The sequence below is a fragment of the Bubalus bubalis genome, chromosome 23 (assembly GCF_019923935.1).
Source record: "Bubalus bubalis isolate 160015118507 breed Murrah chromosome 23, NDDB_SH_1, whole genome shotgun sequence".
Taxonomy (NCBI): domain Eukaryota; kingdom Metazoa; phylum Chordata; class Mammalia; order Artiodactyla; family Bovidae; genus Bubalus; species Bubalus bubalis.
Genome location: NC_059179.1, coordinates 21,280,840 through 21,297,622, shown reverse-complemented (window position 1 = coordinate 21,297,622; position 16,783 = coordinate 21,280,840). Strand labels below are relative to the sequence as shown.

General features: G+C 38.2%; 1 protein-coding gene across 2 annotated transcripts in view; it reads left to right on the top strand.

Moving 5' to 3' along the window:
• ERLIN1 (ER lipid raft associated 1) overlaps positions 1–16,783 on the top strand; it is a 41,897-nt gene that overhangs the window by 20,986 nt on the left and 4,128 nt on the right. For both annotated transcript variants that reach the window (XM_006067609.4, XM_044935399.1), the window contains 3 exons: positions 2,766–2,824; positions 5,898–5,989; positions 16,152–16,241. In XM_006067609.4, the coding sequence (XP_006067671.1) occupies positions 2,766–2,824; positions 5,898–5,989; positions 16,152–16,241 (241 nt within the window). The remainder of the gene's footprint in view (positions 1–2,765; positions 2,825–5,897; positions 5,990–16,151; positions 16,242–16,783) is intronic.

Sequence of the window (16,783 nt, the reverse complement as noted above, 5' to 3'; positions counted from 1 at the left end):
TAGGAAAACACGTGGCCATTGCTTCCCTCTGAATCATACTGGAGGTCACCTGTCTTTCTGGTACTCACATAGGGAAATTGGGCACCTCTAATCAATTCTGGTTCTGAATTTTTGTTTGTCTTCTGGATATGTCCTTGAGTTCTTCATAACCTCACATGCTTCAACCTTCAGCATGAAAATTGAGGTGTTTTTTTTTACCATGGTCCCCAGCTTCTTATTCCATTTCACTCTAATTCTTATATTTAGTTATGATCATCCTCAGTTACACACAGATCTAGCTTTTTTATGGAGGGGAGGCTTTGTTGCTTAGAAGTTTTAAAAGCTTTCTTTCAAAAGCCCTAAATGAAGGCTTCATGCCTAAAAGCCTTGTTGTTTAAAAGTTCAACCAATTTTCAGAGGGCAATTAAAAGTTCCTTCAGATCAGCAAGGTGGTGTGTGTGTGTGTATATATATATGTATGTGTCCGCGCGCACGTGCAGTCAGGTGGAGGGTAGTACAGGACGTTTAGCTAGTAAAATCAAACACTTCTGAGAGGTCAAGTCCTTAATACAGAAAAATCAGCCTTCGGAACCTGGATTTCCCACGTAGATGTAACCATGTAAGTGCTTGTGTGTCCATGGCACAGAAAGCCAAACTCTGACAGTTGTTGTTTGCAGCAAAATAAAAATTTAGTTGCAGGATCCAGCAAGGAGAGTGGGCAGCTGATGCTCAGAGGACCCAAACTCCTCAGTAGCTTTAAGGGAAGTTCTTAAAGGCAACATTTGAGGTAAGGGTTGTAGGAGGCATGACTTTTTTCTGGTTAATAGTCCAGAAATATTAATCATCAGTCTTCTTGTGCCAACCAATCTGGGGTCTGTGTGCTCATGCTTAGCATGTAGTCACCATCCTCCACCTGGGTGAGGGCCTTAGTTCCTGCAGAATGAGTCAGAGATATGCATCAGGTTGTTATATATATTCCTTGACCCTGTTTTATAAATTATTGTTTCTTGACTGCTTGAGTTTGTTCTTTGGAACACAGGAAAGGCCCAGGAGACTAAAGCCTTTTTGTACAAAAAAGAAACAGAGAACACAGAGGAGCTTTTGTACCTGGCTTTTGCACCCCAAAACTATCCTGTTTCATAGATAATTATGCCAAGGTACACTATGATTAGGGAAGCTGTGTAGTAAACAATGTTTGCAGAGGCACGCAGATTTTGTTCTAAGCAAGATTCTATGGAGAAAGAATGTAACCTGCTAATTGGTGTTTGTTAATTATTAATTGGTGTTTGTTTTTCCTCAGTTTATTTGTAATCAGTACTGAGTGATTGCAGGTTTAGGAAGTGATAAATTCATTTACTGTCCACTATATTAAGTTGCATATACCCACCAGGGTTTGTTTTTGTTTTTGACTATTTCCTACTTTACAATTTAAATCTTGAAATTTTGCCTTTCTTCTGTTTCTTTGACTTTCAGGTTTGAAAGGAAACAAAAGTACTCCATTTAAGAGCTTTGTGAAAGGTCTTTTAAGGAAGACTCTTTTCCCTAAAAATTTATTTCCTCAATAGAGGAAATCCATTCAGTTCAGTCGCTCAGTCGTGTCCAACTCTTTGTGACCCCATGAATCGCAGCACACTAGGCCTCCCTGTCCATCACCAACTCCCGGAGTTCACTCAAACCCACATCCATCAAGTCAGTGATGGCATCCAGCCATCTCATCCTCTGTCGTCCCCTTCTTCTCCTGCCCCCAGTCCCTCCCAGCATCAGAGTCTTTTTCCAGTGAGTCAACTCTTCGCATGAGGTGGCCAAAGTACTGGAGTTTCAGCTTTAGCATCATTCCTTCCAAAGAAATCCCAGGGCTGATCTGCTTCAGAATGGACTGGTTGGATCTCCTTGCAGTCCAAGGGACTCTCAAGAGTCTTCTCCAACACCACAGTTCAAAAGCATCAATTCTTCGGTGCTCAGTTTTCTTCACAGTCCAACTCTCACATCCATACATGACCACTGGAAAAACCATAGCCTTGACTAGACGGACCTTTGTTGGCAAAGTAATGTCTCTGCTTTTGAATATGCTGTCTAGGTTGGTCATAACTTTCCTTCCAATGAGTAAGTGTCTTTTAATTTCATGGTTGCAATCACCATCTACAGTGATCTTGGATCCAAAAAAATAAAGTCTGACACTGTTTCCACTGTTTCCCCATCTATTTCCCATGAAGTGATGGGACCAGATGCCATGATCTTCGTTTTCTGAATGTTGAGCTTTAAGCCAACTTTTCACTCTCCTCTTTCACTTTCATCAAGAGGTTCTTTAGTTCCTCTTCACTTTCTGCCATAAGGGTGGTGTCATCTGCATATCTCAGGTTATTGATACTTCTTCCGGCAATCTTGATTCCAGCTTGTGCTTCTTCCAGTCCAGCGTTTCTCATGATGTACTCTGCATGTAAGTTAAATAAGCAGGATGACAATATACAGCCTTGACGTACTCCTTTTCCTATTTGGAACCAGTCTGTTGTTCCATGTCCAGTTTGTTGCTTCCTGACCTGCATATAGGTTTCTCAAGAGGCAGGTCGAAATCCATTAGCCAAGCATTTTTTTAAGGAAACAAGCAGCTTATCTTTGACTTTGGTGTGGTGACAGGAGAAATAGATTTTCTACTGGATCCCTACATGTGTTTGTAGGCAGCTGTGTCATAGCTATTTAATATTAGTTTCATTTGAGGCACTCTTTTGCACAAGATTTAAATATTTATTTTTCAAATATACTTTGGCTTTTTCACTTTTATTTTTTAGGCTGTACGTGTTACAAAACCCAAAATCCCAGAAGCCATAAGAAGAAATTTTGAGTTAATGTGAGTAATATGCATGGGATCTCAATATTTTTATTTTGGCTTGTCTACATATTTATCTTGCCAGTCTAGAGGAAAATATTATGTTTGAGATAGTTATACTGGGGAGGGGTATATGTCTATCTTCTGTACTTTAATTCTAATAATACTATCTATTCTGGTGTCTTAATTCCCACTAGACTCTTATTAGTTTTCTCTTTATATATGGACATTTCAGGAGCAGCTTCAGTGGCTAAAGAGGCAGTTTGCTGTAGAACTGTTGTTGGAAGCCTAAGGAGCTATAATTTGGATGTGAATAATACCTTGAATTAAATATTAATAGAGGAGAGAAAGAGTCCTAGCTATTAAGGTTGAAGAGAGTGCCTATATTTTGTTACTGTGTTATAAATGGTAAGAGTAAATACATTGGTATCAAGTTTGCTTTTCCATTGTATGTGATTGTGTATCTAAAATTAGATCTGATCTTTGTAATTTGCCTTTAGGGAAGCTTTACTTGCCTTGACTCCTGGTAGTCTTTTCTTTTATGTGTCCAGGGCTGACTGGGAATGAAGAAATTACTTGCTTGACATGAAATTAGTTTCTGAGTGCTTTAGAAGATTCCTTTTAAAGGACTACCTATTGTAGTCAAAATGTTTTTGTGTGTGTGCAGTCAAGTGTGGGGTGGTATACAGGATGTTTAACTAGTAATATCAGACACTTCTGAGAGAGACAGTCCTTGATACAGAAAAGTCAGCCTTCGGAATCTGGATTTCCCAAGTAGATATAACCATGTAAGGGCTTACAAGTCCACAGTCCAGAAAGCCAGATTCTGACAATGGGTATCATGACAGGTACTGAAAAGAAGAAACTGGAGTCTTTAGGAAACTAAAGTATTATTATTCTGTCTGTCTGACTTTTAAGTCTTTAGGAAACTTGGAAGATAGGTTAAGAGACAAAATATGAAATGCTATAAAACTAATTTTGCAAAAGGCAAGAATACAAAAGATGTATAAATACAGGGCATCCAAAAAGTAATAATAATACTTTATAGAGGGATATACTTCTGAGTCCGTATTGTTCCCAAGTCTATACCTTCTATTATGCATAATTTTGTTTCCCCTTTTTTATTGTAGAAAAAGAACTCTTTTAAAACTATAAAGCACAGAGTGCTAGACTGAGTAGATCAGAGGTCTGATCCATTTATAGAAGAAAAAATTTCTTGAAGGCTCAGGATGTCTTAGACTTTAAATATAATAGCTTCTGGTGATGCAAAGATGAATACTATGTGTTCTCTGCCCTCAAATAACTCATAGTATTCAGAATGTTATTTTATATCTTTTATCAGTGTTAGCAGGAGGAAAGGAGAGAGGTTGGCGAGGGTGATGTTTGGGGAAACTATTGGAGTGCCTGGATTCTGGATCTTTCCTAAGTTTAAAGACTGTTGGAATTCCACAATTAAAGGCTACCGTGGAATAATGCAGTCTAACCTCCCACCTAATAGGTATCTTTTTTTTAATACCCTTCCTTCCATGTGGTCCCCTAGTAGCCATTTGTCCATGCTTAGTGACGGTCCACCTATTTCCATTATTAGGAAGCTCAAATTCTTAGAATGTTCTTTCGTACATTGAGCCCCAGTTCACCACCTAATTAAGAACTGCCATCTAGTTCTATCTTCTGTACAACAAATAAGGCCACTACATGAGTGTCTGCTGGAAGAGAGCCTGAAATCCAGCCCCCTTCTGCTTGCCAAACCATGCACCTGAGGGGCTGCATCTTCCCAGAGGTTAGTGCCTTTTGCTAGTTGGTCCAGTTTAGCTGGAGGCCTAATAGCAAAGGAAGCATTTATATACTCCAGACACTTCCAGATCACAGGCCTTTTCTTGATACAGTTTGTGGAAAAGGTCAGTCTACGGGCTTCCCAGGTGGTTCAGTGGTAGAAAGTCTGCCTGCCATTGCAGGAGACGCAGGAAGCATGGATTCAGTCCCTGAGTTGGGAAGATCCCCTGGAGTAGGAAATGGCAACCCACTCTAGTAATCTTGCCAGGATAATTTCATGGACAGAGGAGTCTGGCAGGCTACAGTCCATGAGGTCAGAAAGAGTTTGACATGACTGAGCAACTGAATATGTCAGACTGAAATATATTAAATTTGATTCCTGTTTCTGGGTGACTTTGGACAAATCATTTAACCTTTCAACCTCAGGTTTATTATCAGTAAAATAGGATAACACCTCTCTTGCCTACCTTAGTGAGTCAGAAAATTCTTATTGAAAATGATGCTCTGAACCACTGTAGTGTCAGAATTACTATCTATGACTATTCAGTTCAGTCGCTCGGTCATGTCCGATTCTTTGCGACCCCATGAATCATAGCACGCCAGGCCTCCCTGTCCATCACCAACTCCCAGAATTCACTCAGACTCACGTCCATCGAGTCACTGATGCCATCCAGCCATCTCATCCTCTGTCGTCCCCTTCTCCTCCTGCCCCCAATCCCTCCCAGCATCAGAGTCTTTTCCAGTGAGTCAGTTCTTCGCATGAGGTGGCCAAAGTACTGGAGTTTCAGCTTTAGCATCATTCCTTCCAAAGAAATCCCAGGGCTGATCTCCTTCAGAATGGACTGGTTGCATCTCCTTGCAGTCCAAGGGACTCTCAGGAGTCTTCTCCAACACCACAGTTCAAAAGCATCAATTCTTCGGCACTCAACCTTCTTCATAGTCCAACTCTCACATCCATACATGACCACAGGAAAAACCATAGCCTTGACTAGATGGACCTTTGTTGGCAAAGTAATGTCTCTGATTTTCAATATGCTATCTAAGTTGGACATAACTTTCCTTCCAAGGAGTAAGTGTCTTTTAATTTCATGGCTGCAGTCACCATCTGCAGTGATTCTGGAACCCAAAAAAATAAAGTCTGACACTGTTTCTACTGTTTCCCCATCTATTTCCCATGAAGTGATGGGACCAGATGCCTTGATCTTCGTTTTCTGAATGTTGAGCTTTAAGCCAACTTTTTCACTCTCCACTTTCACTTTCATCAGGAGGCTTTCTATGACTATAGATCATTTCTAATTTTTTGTAATTTTTTTTCCCACAGGGAGGCTGAGAAGACAAAACTTCTTATAGCTGCACAGAAACAAAAGGTTGTGGAGAAAGAAGCTGAGACAGAGAGGAAAAAGGCTGTTATAGGTACTTGGATTTCTTTCTGAAATGGAAGTCTCTAAGTACACGTGCTGTGAGTTTGTCCTGTTCTTTGTCAGCCTCATGTTGGATATTGATGGGACTTAGATAAGATTGCATCATACATGATGGAGAATCCTGGAAATTCCTTTGTATGTTCAGACGTCCTAAAGCCTTTAAACGTAGATGAGGCCAGTACTTGATGAAGTGCTTTGGCTCTCCACTGTGTTGTTAACCCCCTCCGTTGTCTTTCTAGGACAGGGACAGTGGATAGGGTTTGGGAATAGTTCTAGTGTCTGGTGGAATAGAGGTTTTGTGTACACAGATTCAGAATAAGGGAGGGTTTTTTGCCAAAGCTCAGGATTATAGTATGCATCCTTACTGTTGACATGCAACCTGGTTTTATCTGCATGGATAGATATTGCCATCTCTGAAAGTACAGCAGGGTTGCTTATAGCTAATTTTAAGTCACAGGGGCTTCCCTAAAACCCCAGCAGGCTGTTAGTCACCTGCTGCCTTAGGTTCTCACTTGTTTGTTCCTTGGTTTGCTGAAACTTTATTTTATATTAAAATAGTTCAAATATATAGGAACATACAGAGAACAATATAATGAAGGCTTAACATTTTGCCATATTTCTTTCAGATTGCATTTTCTTTTAGGAAAATGTTATATGAAGCCTCCCTTTGTACCCCTCCCTGGTCTTACTTCTTGACCTGTCTTCTCAGAGTAGCTTCTGTTCTGAAGTTGACCTAAATCTTTTCTGTCCGTATTACTTTAAGTATGTAACAATTCACAGAATTGTTTGACTACAGAAGTGGTATCAAACTCCACCTTTTATTTACAACTTCCTTTTTTTTTTTTTTTTTTAACTAACACTGAGATTTATTCATATTGATACATATAGATCTAGTTTCTTTTTTAACTGCTGTGTATACATTTCATTCTGTGAGTGATCCTCATTTGATGGATTACTAATGAAGAGCTAGTTTCTGGTTTTTCCTTATTACAGACTGTTCTGCAGTAATACCCTTGCCGAGGTCCAGCCCCGGCTGATCCAGGGAGTTTGAAGCAGGGACGGCGTCGGCGAGGATCAGGATACAATAGCTTCAATTAGATATTAATTAGAGATGTAAAGAGTAATAGAATGAGGATAGCTCAGTAGGAAAATTCAGTGGAGAAAAGAGGCTGAGTAGCTTGGTTTACGCGGAAGACCAATAAAACTTCAAGACAAGACGTTTGCACCACTTACGTAGGCCGCAGGCGTCCTTCCGTTCTCCCAAAGGAGAGACACTGAGGCCTCCCCAGTCGGATCTTAGAAGCCCAGGCAAAATTAGTAAGCTTGGTGGGTTCTGCGCTCCAGATGGAGACTTAGCCAGAGTTTGAGAGCGAGAGCGACATGGGGAGACCAGTATTTCGAGAAACTGATCCCAATTCTTTATTTTCCATGCTCTACTTTTATACACTGAGATGTTATGCAAAAGTCACGTGGGGTCAGCAGTCCTGACTTTTATCAAAGTCAGGTGCTTCATGCAAATGTATACAGAGGTCTTAGGGGTGTTACATCATCTTCTGGCCAGGGGGCCTGTTGACAATTTATGACCCTCTCCTTGTGACAGCAGTCAGTCAACCAGGACACTTATTTCTCCAGGGGTGATTATTCTTAAAAAAGACTCCACCTTCCGAAGGTACCAGATAAGGTTACATTCCTATAGGGTGAGGGTGTAGTGGGTTTTAATTAAGGGAAGAATTTACTTAGCCTAAGGTCTAATGTGATTAGTATCAAAGGTTAATACTTATTTCTTCTATATATTCATTAATGTGTGTAAGGGCAGGGGATGTGGAGACTTAGCAACAAACATTGGCTGAACAAACGAAAAACCCTTCACCAATACAATTTCTAATCAGCCCACTATACTTATACTAATGGTTTTCTAACTTTTCTAAGGAACCTGTTTTTAGAAGGTTTAAAGCATCTCATGCCTCTCACGGTTGGGAGGCTGTGAGCAATCACATGTGGCTGGACAAGCCTGTCAGGCAGGCTAGAGAACCTTCAGAGGAGTTTGTAGGTTAGAACACTCTTGTCACGCCCAGGAGTTTTTATTAACTGGAGCTCTAAGTTAACTCCTTCTCCGAAAGAGGTGGTGGGGGACAGCCCCCTGTAAAGTCAGAGGTGTAGGTGAGAGCACAAAGTAGTAAAGTAGGCAGGCTCTAGTTATGGGGGTAGATGCTCGAGGATTTCCAAGGGGACTCCTGAGGCTCGATCCCGCCTTTGCGTATGTCGAGCCTCCTTCCTCATGACCTTTGCCACGGGCGGAGTGCCTCACGCTGGCCCCCAACAACCCTTATTCATATCTCTCTGTGCTTACATGCAAGAGTTTTTCTAGAGAAGTGCTACTTAACATGTGGTGTGGGTCAGTGCCCTATTATATTTTATTAAATATTAAAATACAAAAAAATTCTTTCCCACAGCTGGTTTGAGAATCACTGCTCTAGAATACGTATCTCGAAGTAGAATTGCTGAGTCATAGGGTACACACATCTTGAAGTTACAAAAACACTGCCAAGTTGCTCTTCAAAGTGACTCCTCCATTTTACCCTTTCTTCAGCAGTGTTTGAGTTTCCATTTCTTTGCTGCCTTATTCAGTTGTAATTTCCACACATCCTCCTCTACCCATGGAGTTACCAGATTTTTAAAAATTTATGCCATTTTGATGATGGACATGAAACCACACAGTTTTGATGAGTTTCCCCGGTTACTGGTGAAGTTGAGTATTGTTCATGGAACATTCAAGTTTCCCTTTTTTTTGATGTGTAATTGCCTGTTAAAGTCTTTGGCTGTTATTTGATTACTTTTTAAAACTGATTTGTAAAAATTCTTTATATCTTCTAGATACTAATCCCTTCCCAGGTTTATACATTGCAGATATCTTCTCTCAATTTATGGCATGTCTTTGAACTTTATGATGTCTTTGACATACGTATATATTTCATTTTCATGTAATCAGATTCATCGATCGTTTCCGTTCCAGTTGGTGCTTTTCCTATCTTGTTTAAGAATTCTTTCCCAACCCCAAAATAATAATTTTATTCTAAAAGATATAAAGTTTTTCTTCTCGTATATAGATCTTGAGCTCATCTGCAATTTATTTTAATGTTTAGTGTGATATATAAATTCAGTTTGAGTTCAGTTCAGTCACTTAGTGAGTCTGCCCCTTTGCAACCCAATGAACTGCAGCAAGAGAGGCTTCCCTGTCCATCACCAGCTCCCAGCGATTGGTCAAACTCATGTCCATCGAGTCAGTGATGCTTTCCAACCATCTCATCCTCTGTCGTCCCCTTCTCCTCCTGCCTTCACTCTTTCCCAGCATCAGGGTCTTTTTTCAGGAGTCAGTTCTTTGCATCAGGTGGCCGAAGTATTGGAGCTTCAGCATCAGTCCTTCCAATAAATATTCAGGACTGATTTCCTTTAGAATTGACTGGTTTGATCTCCTTGGAGTCCAAGGAACTGTCAAGCGTCTTCTCCAACACCACAGTTCAAAAGCGTCAATTCTACACCACTCAGCTTTCTTTATGGTCCAACTCTCACATCCATATACAACTACTGGAAAAACCATAGCTTTGATTAGACAGACCTTTGTTGGCAAAGTAATGTCTCTGCTTTTTAATATGCTGTCTAGGTAATAACTTTTCTTCCAAGGAGCAAGTGTCTTTTGATTTCATGGCTGCAGTCATCATCTCCAGTGATTTTGGAGTCCAAGAAAATAAAGTCTGTCACTGTTTCCATTGTTTCCCCATCTATTTGCCATGAAGAGATGGAACCGGGTGCCATGATCTTTGTTTTTTGAATGTTGAGTTTTAAGCCAACTTTTTCACTCTCCTCTTTGACTTTCATCAAGAGGCTCTTCAGTTCCTCTTCGATTTCTGCCATAAGGGTGGTGTCATCTGCATGTCTGAGGTTATTGATATTTCTCCTGGCATTATTGATTCCAGCTTGTGCTTCATCCAAGCCCAGCATTTTGCATGATGTACTCTGCATGTAAGTTAAATAAGCAGGGTGACAGTATACAGCCTTGATGTACTCCTTTCCCAATTTGGAACCAGTCCTTTGTTCCATGTCAGGTTCTAACTGTTGCTTCTTGACCTGCATACAGATTTCTCTAGGAGGCAGGTCAGGTGTTCTGGTAGTTCTGTCTCTTTTTTCCCACAGTTCGTTGTGATCCACATAGTCAAAGGCTCTAACGTAGTCAATAAAGCAGAAGTAGATGTTTCTCTGGAACTCTTTTGCTTTTTTGATGATCCAGTGGATGTTGGCAATTTGATCTCTGGTTCCTCTGCCTTTTCTAAATCTAGCTTGAACATCTGAAAGTTCTCGGTTCACGTACTGTTGGAGCCTCACTTGGAGAATTTTGAGCATTACTTTGCTAGCATATGAGATGAGTGCAATTACGCAGTAGTTTGAGCATTCTTTGGCCATTGCCTTTCTTTGGGATTGGATTGAAAACTGACCTTTTCCAGTCCTGTGGCCACTGCTGAGTTTTCCAAATTTGTTGGCATATTGAGTGTGACACTTTAACAGCATCATCTTTTAGGATTTGAAATAATTCAACTGAAATTCCATCACCTCCACTAGCTTTGTTTGTAGCGATGCTTCCCCAAGGCCCACTTGACTTCGGACTCCAGGACGTGTGGCCCTAGGTGAGTGATCACACCATTGTGATTATCTGGGTCATGAAGATCTTTTTTGTATAGTTCTTCTGTATATCTTTTGTATAGTCTTTTCTTAATATCTTCTGCTTCTGTTAGGTCCATACCATTTCTGTCCTTTATTGTGCCCATCTTTACATAATGTGTTCCCTTGGTATCTCTAGTTTTCTTGAAGAGATCTCTAGTCTTTCCCATCCTATTGTTTTCCTCTATTTCTTTGCATTGATCACTGAGGAGGGCTTTCTTATCTCTCCCTGCTATTCTTTGGAACTCTGCATTCAAACAGGTATATCTTTCATTTTCTCCTTTGCCTTTAACTTCTGTTCTTTTCTCAGCTATTTGTAAGGCCTCCTCAGACAATCATTTGTCCTTTTTGCATTTCTTTTTCTTGGGGATGGTCTTGATCACTGCCTCCTGTACAATGTCACAAACCTCTGTCCGTAGTTCTTTAGGCACTATCAAATCTAATCCATTTAACTTTTTCCAAAGGGCAAACTATCTTAGACTATTGAGTAGTTCCTTATTCCCTGTATTTATTTATAATGCCACATCTGTCATATAATAAGATCCTATATATAATTTGTTTTGTTGCTTGGGTTTCTGTTTTCTTTCCATTTCTTTATCTTTTGTTTTCCAGTAATACCTTGCTTTAATTACTATAGCTTTTATTTTAAGTCTTGCTATCTGGTAGAGCAAGTTTGTTTCTTCTTCACTATTCCTCTTAACTGTTCCTATTTCTAAAATTGTATTGGACTATTCTAAGCCCTAATTCCTCCATATAAATTTTAGAACCAGCTCAAGTTCTATAAAATACTGTTGAGTTTTTATTGTAATCACATTACTTGTATATGGTATATCAGTTTGAAGAGAATTATATTTATAATATTGAATTTTATAAATCTATTGCATTTTTCCATTTATGAGAATGAAAAATGAAAGAATGACCTTTCAAAAAAAGGTATCATAATCTTCTTCTCATAGTTCCTACACACTCTTTGTTAGAGACTTATTTTTATATATTCCTCAAATATTTTGCTAGTACAGATAGGCTCTTTTTTCAAGACACATTTTTGAACTGCTTTTTACTTTTGTAGGTATGCTGTTGATTTTTTCATTTAGCAGTCTTCCTGAAAATGCTGTTGTTTATAATATTCTCTTGGATTTCTCAAGGAATCATATTGTCTTGCGATCAGGACAGTTCTGGTTTTTCGCTGTACTCTACAGTTTTTAGTTCTTCTCCTCACTGCTTTAGGCTATGACTTCTAGTACAGTGCTGAAAAGAAAGATGGTAAACAGGCATTCTTGTCTTGTTCTAACTTTAAAAACAGAGTCCCAGTGATGTTTGCTATACTAAACTTTTATCGGGTTGATGAAGTTTCTTTCTGTTTCTGCTTGCCCAGGGTTTTTATCATGAATGACTGCTAAAACTTTTACAGTTTTTTTCTAAATCTGTTAAGATGACCATATGGTTTTTCTTTTAAAGCAGTTAATATGATTATATTAATAGATTTTCTCTTAAAAGTTATTTTGTATTCATGGGATAAATTCATTAGCTCATAAAGTAGGCAGTTAATTTACCTTAATACATTTTATATGACTTGCTTTAATTTTTTTTTTTTACTTTTATTTTCATAAACGGTCAGCTGCTTTTTTTTTTTTCTTATTTCTTACTCTTAGGTTTTTGGGGGCTGTTGTATGTTTTTGTTTGTTTGTTGTATCCTGGTTACACTAGCCTCAAAATGAGTTAGAGGGCATTTCTTTTTTCCATGTTCTGAGCATTTTGTATAAAATATATATTATCTCCTCTTTGTAGATTTGCTGGAATTCAGTTATAAAAACCATCGTGGTAAAGTGGAGTTTGTGCTTTTTTGTATGCTCATTTGATTTTTATGGCAACATTTAATCTACAGATTTAATTTCTGTATTGTGTAAGGTGTTTGTTTCTTTTTTAAGTCAGTTTTGGTAGTTACGTTTTTATCTGCTGCTTCAAATTTGAGGGCATAAATTTGTTTGTAAAGTTCTCATGATTTTTTAAAAATAAACCCTCTACTAAGTCTGTGTGCCCCTTGTCATTCCTGATATTGTTTATTTGTGCCTTCTGTTTTGCTGGATCAGAGATTGGTTTTTTTCATCTTTTCAGAGAACTAGATGTTGATTTGGTTGATAATTTTGTTACTTTCTTTTAAATTATTATTTTACACTTATTTTTTAAATTTTCTACCTAGAATTTACTTATTGGTTCTTTTCTAGTTTCTTGAGTGACTTAATTCTTTAGTTTTTAATCTTTTCTAATGGAAAAGTGTAAAATGAGACATTTTCTTCCAAGTTCTGCTTTTAGGTGCATCTCACCAGTTTTCAATGTAATTTAATTTATTCGTGTTTGGTTTTTGTTTTGTTTTTAATTTCCATTATTTCTGCTTTATTCATGAATTATTAATAGTATATTTTCAATTTCTAATTGAGTGGATTCTCAGGGAGCTACTTTTTTATTGTAGATTTCTGCATTGTAATCAGAAAATATGACCTGTTATATGGATTCTTAAGTATCTGTTGAAGTTTGTTTTGTGGACTATCAAGTACATGGTCCTTTTTTGGTAAATGTTCTGTGTGTGCTCGAAGAGATTGAATGTCTGTTTGCTATTTGTTGGATTCAGGTTTCTCTTTATATTCATTATGTCAGGATTATGAATTGTATTGTTCGCATCTTGTGTGCTCTTCTAGTTTTTGTCTTCTTGAGCTATCAGTTACTGAGATGGTGTGTTAAAATCTCCCACTATGACCATGAATTTGTTGACTTGTAACTTTTTCTTCATGTAATCTAGGACTATATCTTTAAAAGTGTTCAGTTCCAGAATTGCATTATTACATCTCTGGAGAATTGGCGCTGTTATGTAATAACCCTCTTTTATAGCCAGACATGCTTGTTGGCTTAAGGTCTATTTTGTCTGATGATAATATAGCTATGACAGATTTTTCTTGGTTAGTTATTTTCTTGATGTATATTTTCACATCCTTTTACTTTCAACTTTTCTATGTCATTATGTTTTAGGTGTGTCTCTTGTAAACAGCATATAGCTGGATTTTGTTATCTTATCCAATGTGAGAATCTGTCTTTTAACTGGTGAGTTTAGTCTTTTTATATTTATTGTGGTTACTGCTATATTTGGACTTGTTTTATCATTTAATTTTGTGCCATTTACCATGCTTCTTTTCCCCCCTTTTTTGACTGATATTGAATTGATTATCTTTTCTTTATTCTTTTCCTCCTTTGACTTGATTGGAAGTTTTATGTTCTATTTCTTGAATGTATAACTAGGCATTGCCTGTAAAATGCTACAAGCATACCTGACTTGAGACACTCTAGATTTAATCATTCTTTTCATACTCTTCTTGAATAATACCTTAGGATGCTTTAGCTCTATCACTGTCCTCCAGTTTTACATATTGTTGTTGCCTGATATTTTACTTTATGTTGTTTTCATTCCCCCATTAATTATTATCATCGATTCTTACAGTAAAATATTTTATTTTTATTTAAATGTATTGTGTAATTTTTTTCCTCTCCATTGCTTCTGGCAATTCATTTCTTTTTTTCTGCTAGCTTTTTTCAGTGAAGGCTGAGAAATGGAAAACTTACTCAATCTTCCTTGGTCTGAAATAGTTTTACTTCATTCTTGAATGGTAATTTAACCTATAGTTCTAACCCCAGCTCAGCTTCCTTTTCTGTGTAACTTTGGCAGTAGTATTTTGGTTTTGTTTGGCCTCTTCTCCTTGCTTTACTTTTAAGAATTTTCTATCTTGGGGTTGTCTCTAATTTCACTATGATATGTCACTGGGACGGAAGGTAGAGCATTTTAGTTTCACTGGAGTTGGAGCCCTTTAGAAGGTCTTGGTTTTTATATGGGGGTTTCAGTTCTGCCATCTCAAGACGTCATCTCCCAGCCCTGCATGGGCAGTAACCCAAGGCCCTCTCTCTTACTTGTCTAATATCCACTCCCAGGGCTGCTGTCATACAGGCTGTCAGCTCTCCCTTTACTTGTGTCTCTTGAAGATCTCAGTTACACATTAGGAAACAATTTTGTTCTGTTTTGTCTAGCATTTTAAGATGTTGATAGCTGAAGGGTCTCTCATTAGCCTGCTCCACCAGTTTTCTTAACTAGAGCTCTGGTCATGCTGTTTGTTGGTTCATGCCCACATGTCAGAGAATAGTGTGAAATGGGATTACTGCATCATTTCCCAATGTTAAGACACCATTCTCTGGGTTCTAGCTGCAGGCTCTAGATTCCTCACCTTTTATTTGAATTTTACTGAGTTTCTGCTTATTGCTAAGTTTTTAGCCCAGCTGAACATAGTAGTCTGTTTTTAGGATGGTATGATGATAGATTGATTTTATGCTGTTGGGGATATAGAGAAGTATGCCCTGGAGTAGTTCGTAAAGGATCCTGCCTTTTGGAAAGAAGAAACCACTTGGAAGTGTTCTTTCCATTATGGGCTTCCTCCAGAGGCCAAAGAGAAGATTTGTTAAAATACTCAACTTCTTTGACTCAAAAGGAGAATTGAGAATGTTCTTCAAGAATTGTAGTGATTATATTGAAAGTGTAACATTAGAGTCTTTCTTCCCTGGTTCTGGATCCTTTAGTTAGACCAGAGAGTTCTAAGGATGTTTTGTTTTCCCTGCCCGTAATTGCCTGCTGCGGCTACCTTGTTCACTCCCAGCACATTTTCACATGCTCAGATGAATTACCCTGCTTTTTCTCTTTATGTCTGTAGCAGTCAGAATACTCCTCTGGTAACTCTTCATCACATCATTTCCCTGATAGTTACTTAACAGTTGATCTGGAGTGTATATTAAAGCTAAATTCCTTAGCCTTTCACTCAAAACAGGGGCCTTTTAGCCCTCTCTGTAGTGTTTTTGTTATCTTCTCTTGTCAACTGGCTCTCTTATCACCTCTTCACTGTGACTTGCTAATTTGTTTCTTCTTGTTTTCATTTACACTTTCTGCCAGGTCCTCTTAAGTTCTGTGTATTATTTTCTTTTAAGATTTCTTCTAGATGACCTTCCTTGGCTTATCTTCCACATCCTTTCTTTCTCCTGCCACAATATATAAATGTCCTATGTTGCTATACACTTGTGTTGCTCTGTTTTTGTTTTGAGTGCTTTCACGAAGTCTCTTGTTTTCCCCATTAACTTGTGGATCACTGCCATTTAATCCCATGAAGGACTGAAACTGTTATGTTTTGTATTCCTCCTTCCCACAAAACAAACACTGTCCAAATAAAAGTGAAGTAGGAAATAAATTTCCTTTTTTCTGATGAGTTGTTTATAGTTTGGGTAGATAAAACAGTGAAACAATTAGGCTGTAAAGTGTTATATAATTAAATGTAAGCTATGTGCTGCTGTTTTCTAAGTAGCTCCAGAACTAGAGAAATGTTTTTGAAGGTATCTTGTTTTGTATATAATTATAGAAGCAGAGAAGATTGCACAAGTGGCAAAAATTCGGTTTCAGCAGAAGGTGATGGAGAAAGAAACTGAAAAGCGCATTTCTGAAATTGAAGGTACCACAGGGAGAAAAGAAACTCTGACCATCCTGAACTGCTTCGCTGTCTCAGGGACTGGATCTGGGTTATGGTGGGTGGGCCATAGAGAGAATAATCTGGTCTGGAGGAAGTAGCTAGTTGATATTCTAGACAAATATTTTTTAAATTGCCATTGCATATTTAGTTCTTTGGTTTGTAACTATGGTAAACGTTAACCTTTTATTTTCCATCCTTAAATTAGGACGGACTTGTTCTCAGGCAAAGTAATCAGTTTTAAAGAATATACCACCAGTTTCTTTTCTGCTTGTCAACCAAAAAAATAACCAGACAATTAGTTGGGGAAAAAAGAAGCCCCAGTTTTTAATCTTCCAAACTCTTGATTACACATAGTGAGAAGTCGATGTTCTTAGTTCACAGTCTTAAAGATGAAATATTCAGCCTCTTTTGCTTATATGATGCTGCTTCCTATCATTCTGCATTAACTGATTCTGGATCCAGTTTGAAGGGGATGGAGACAGTGCAATAAATAGAGCCAGGCGCTCATGTCTGAACTTATTTAG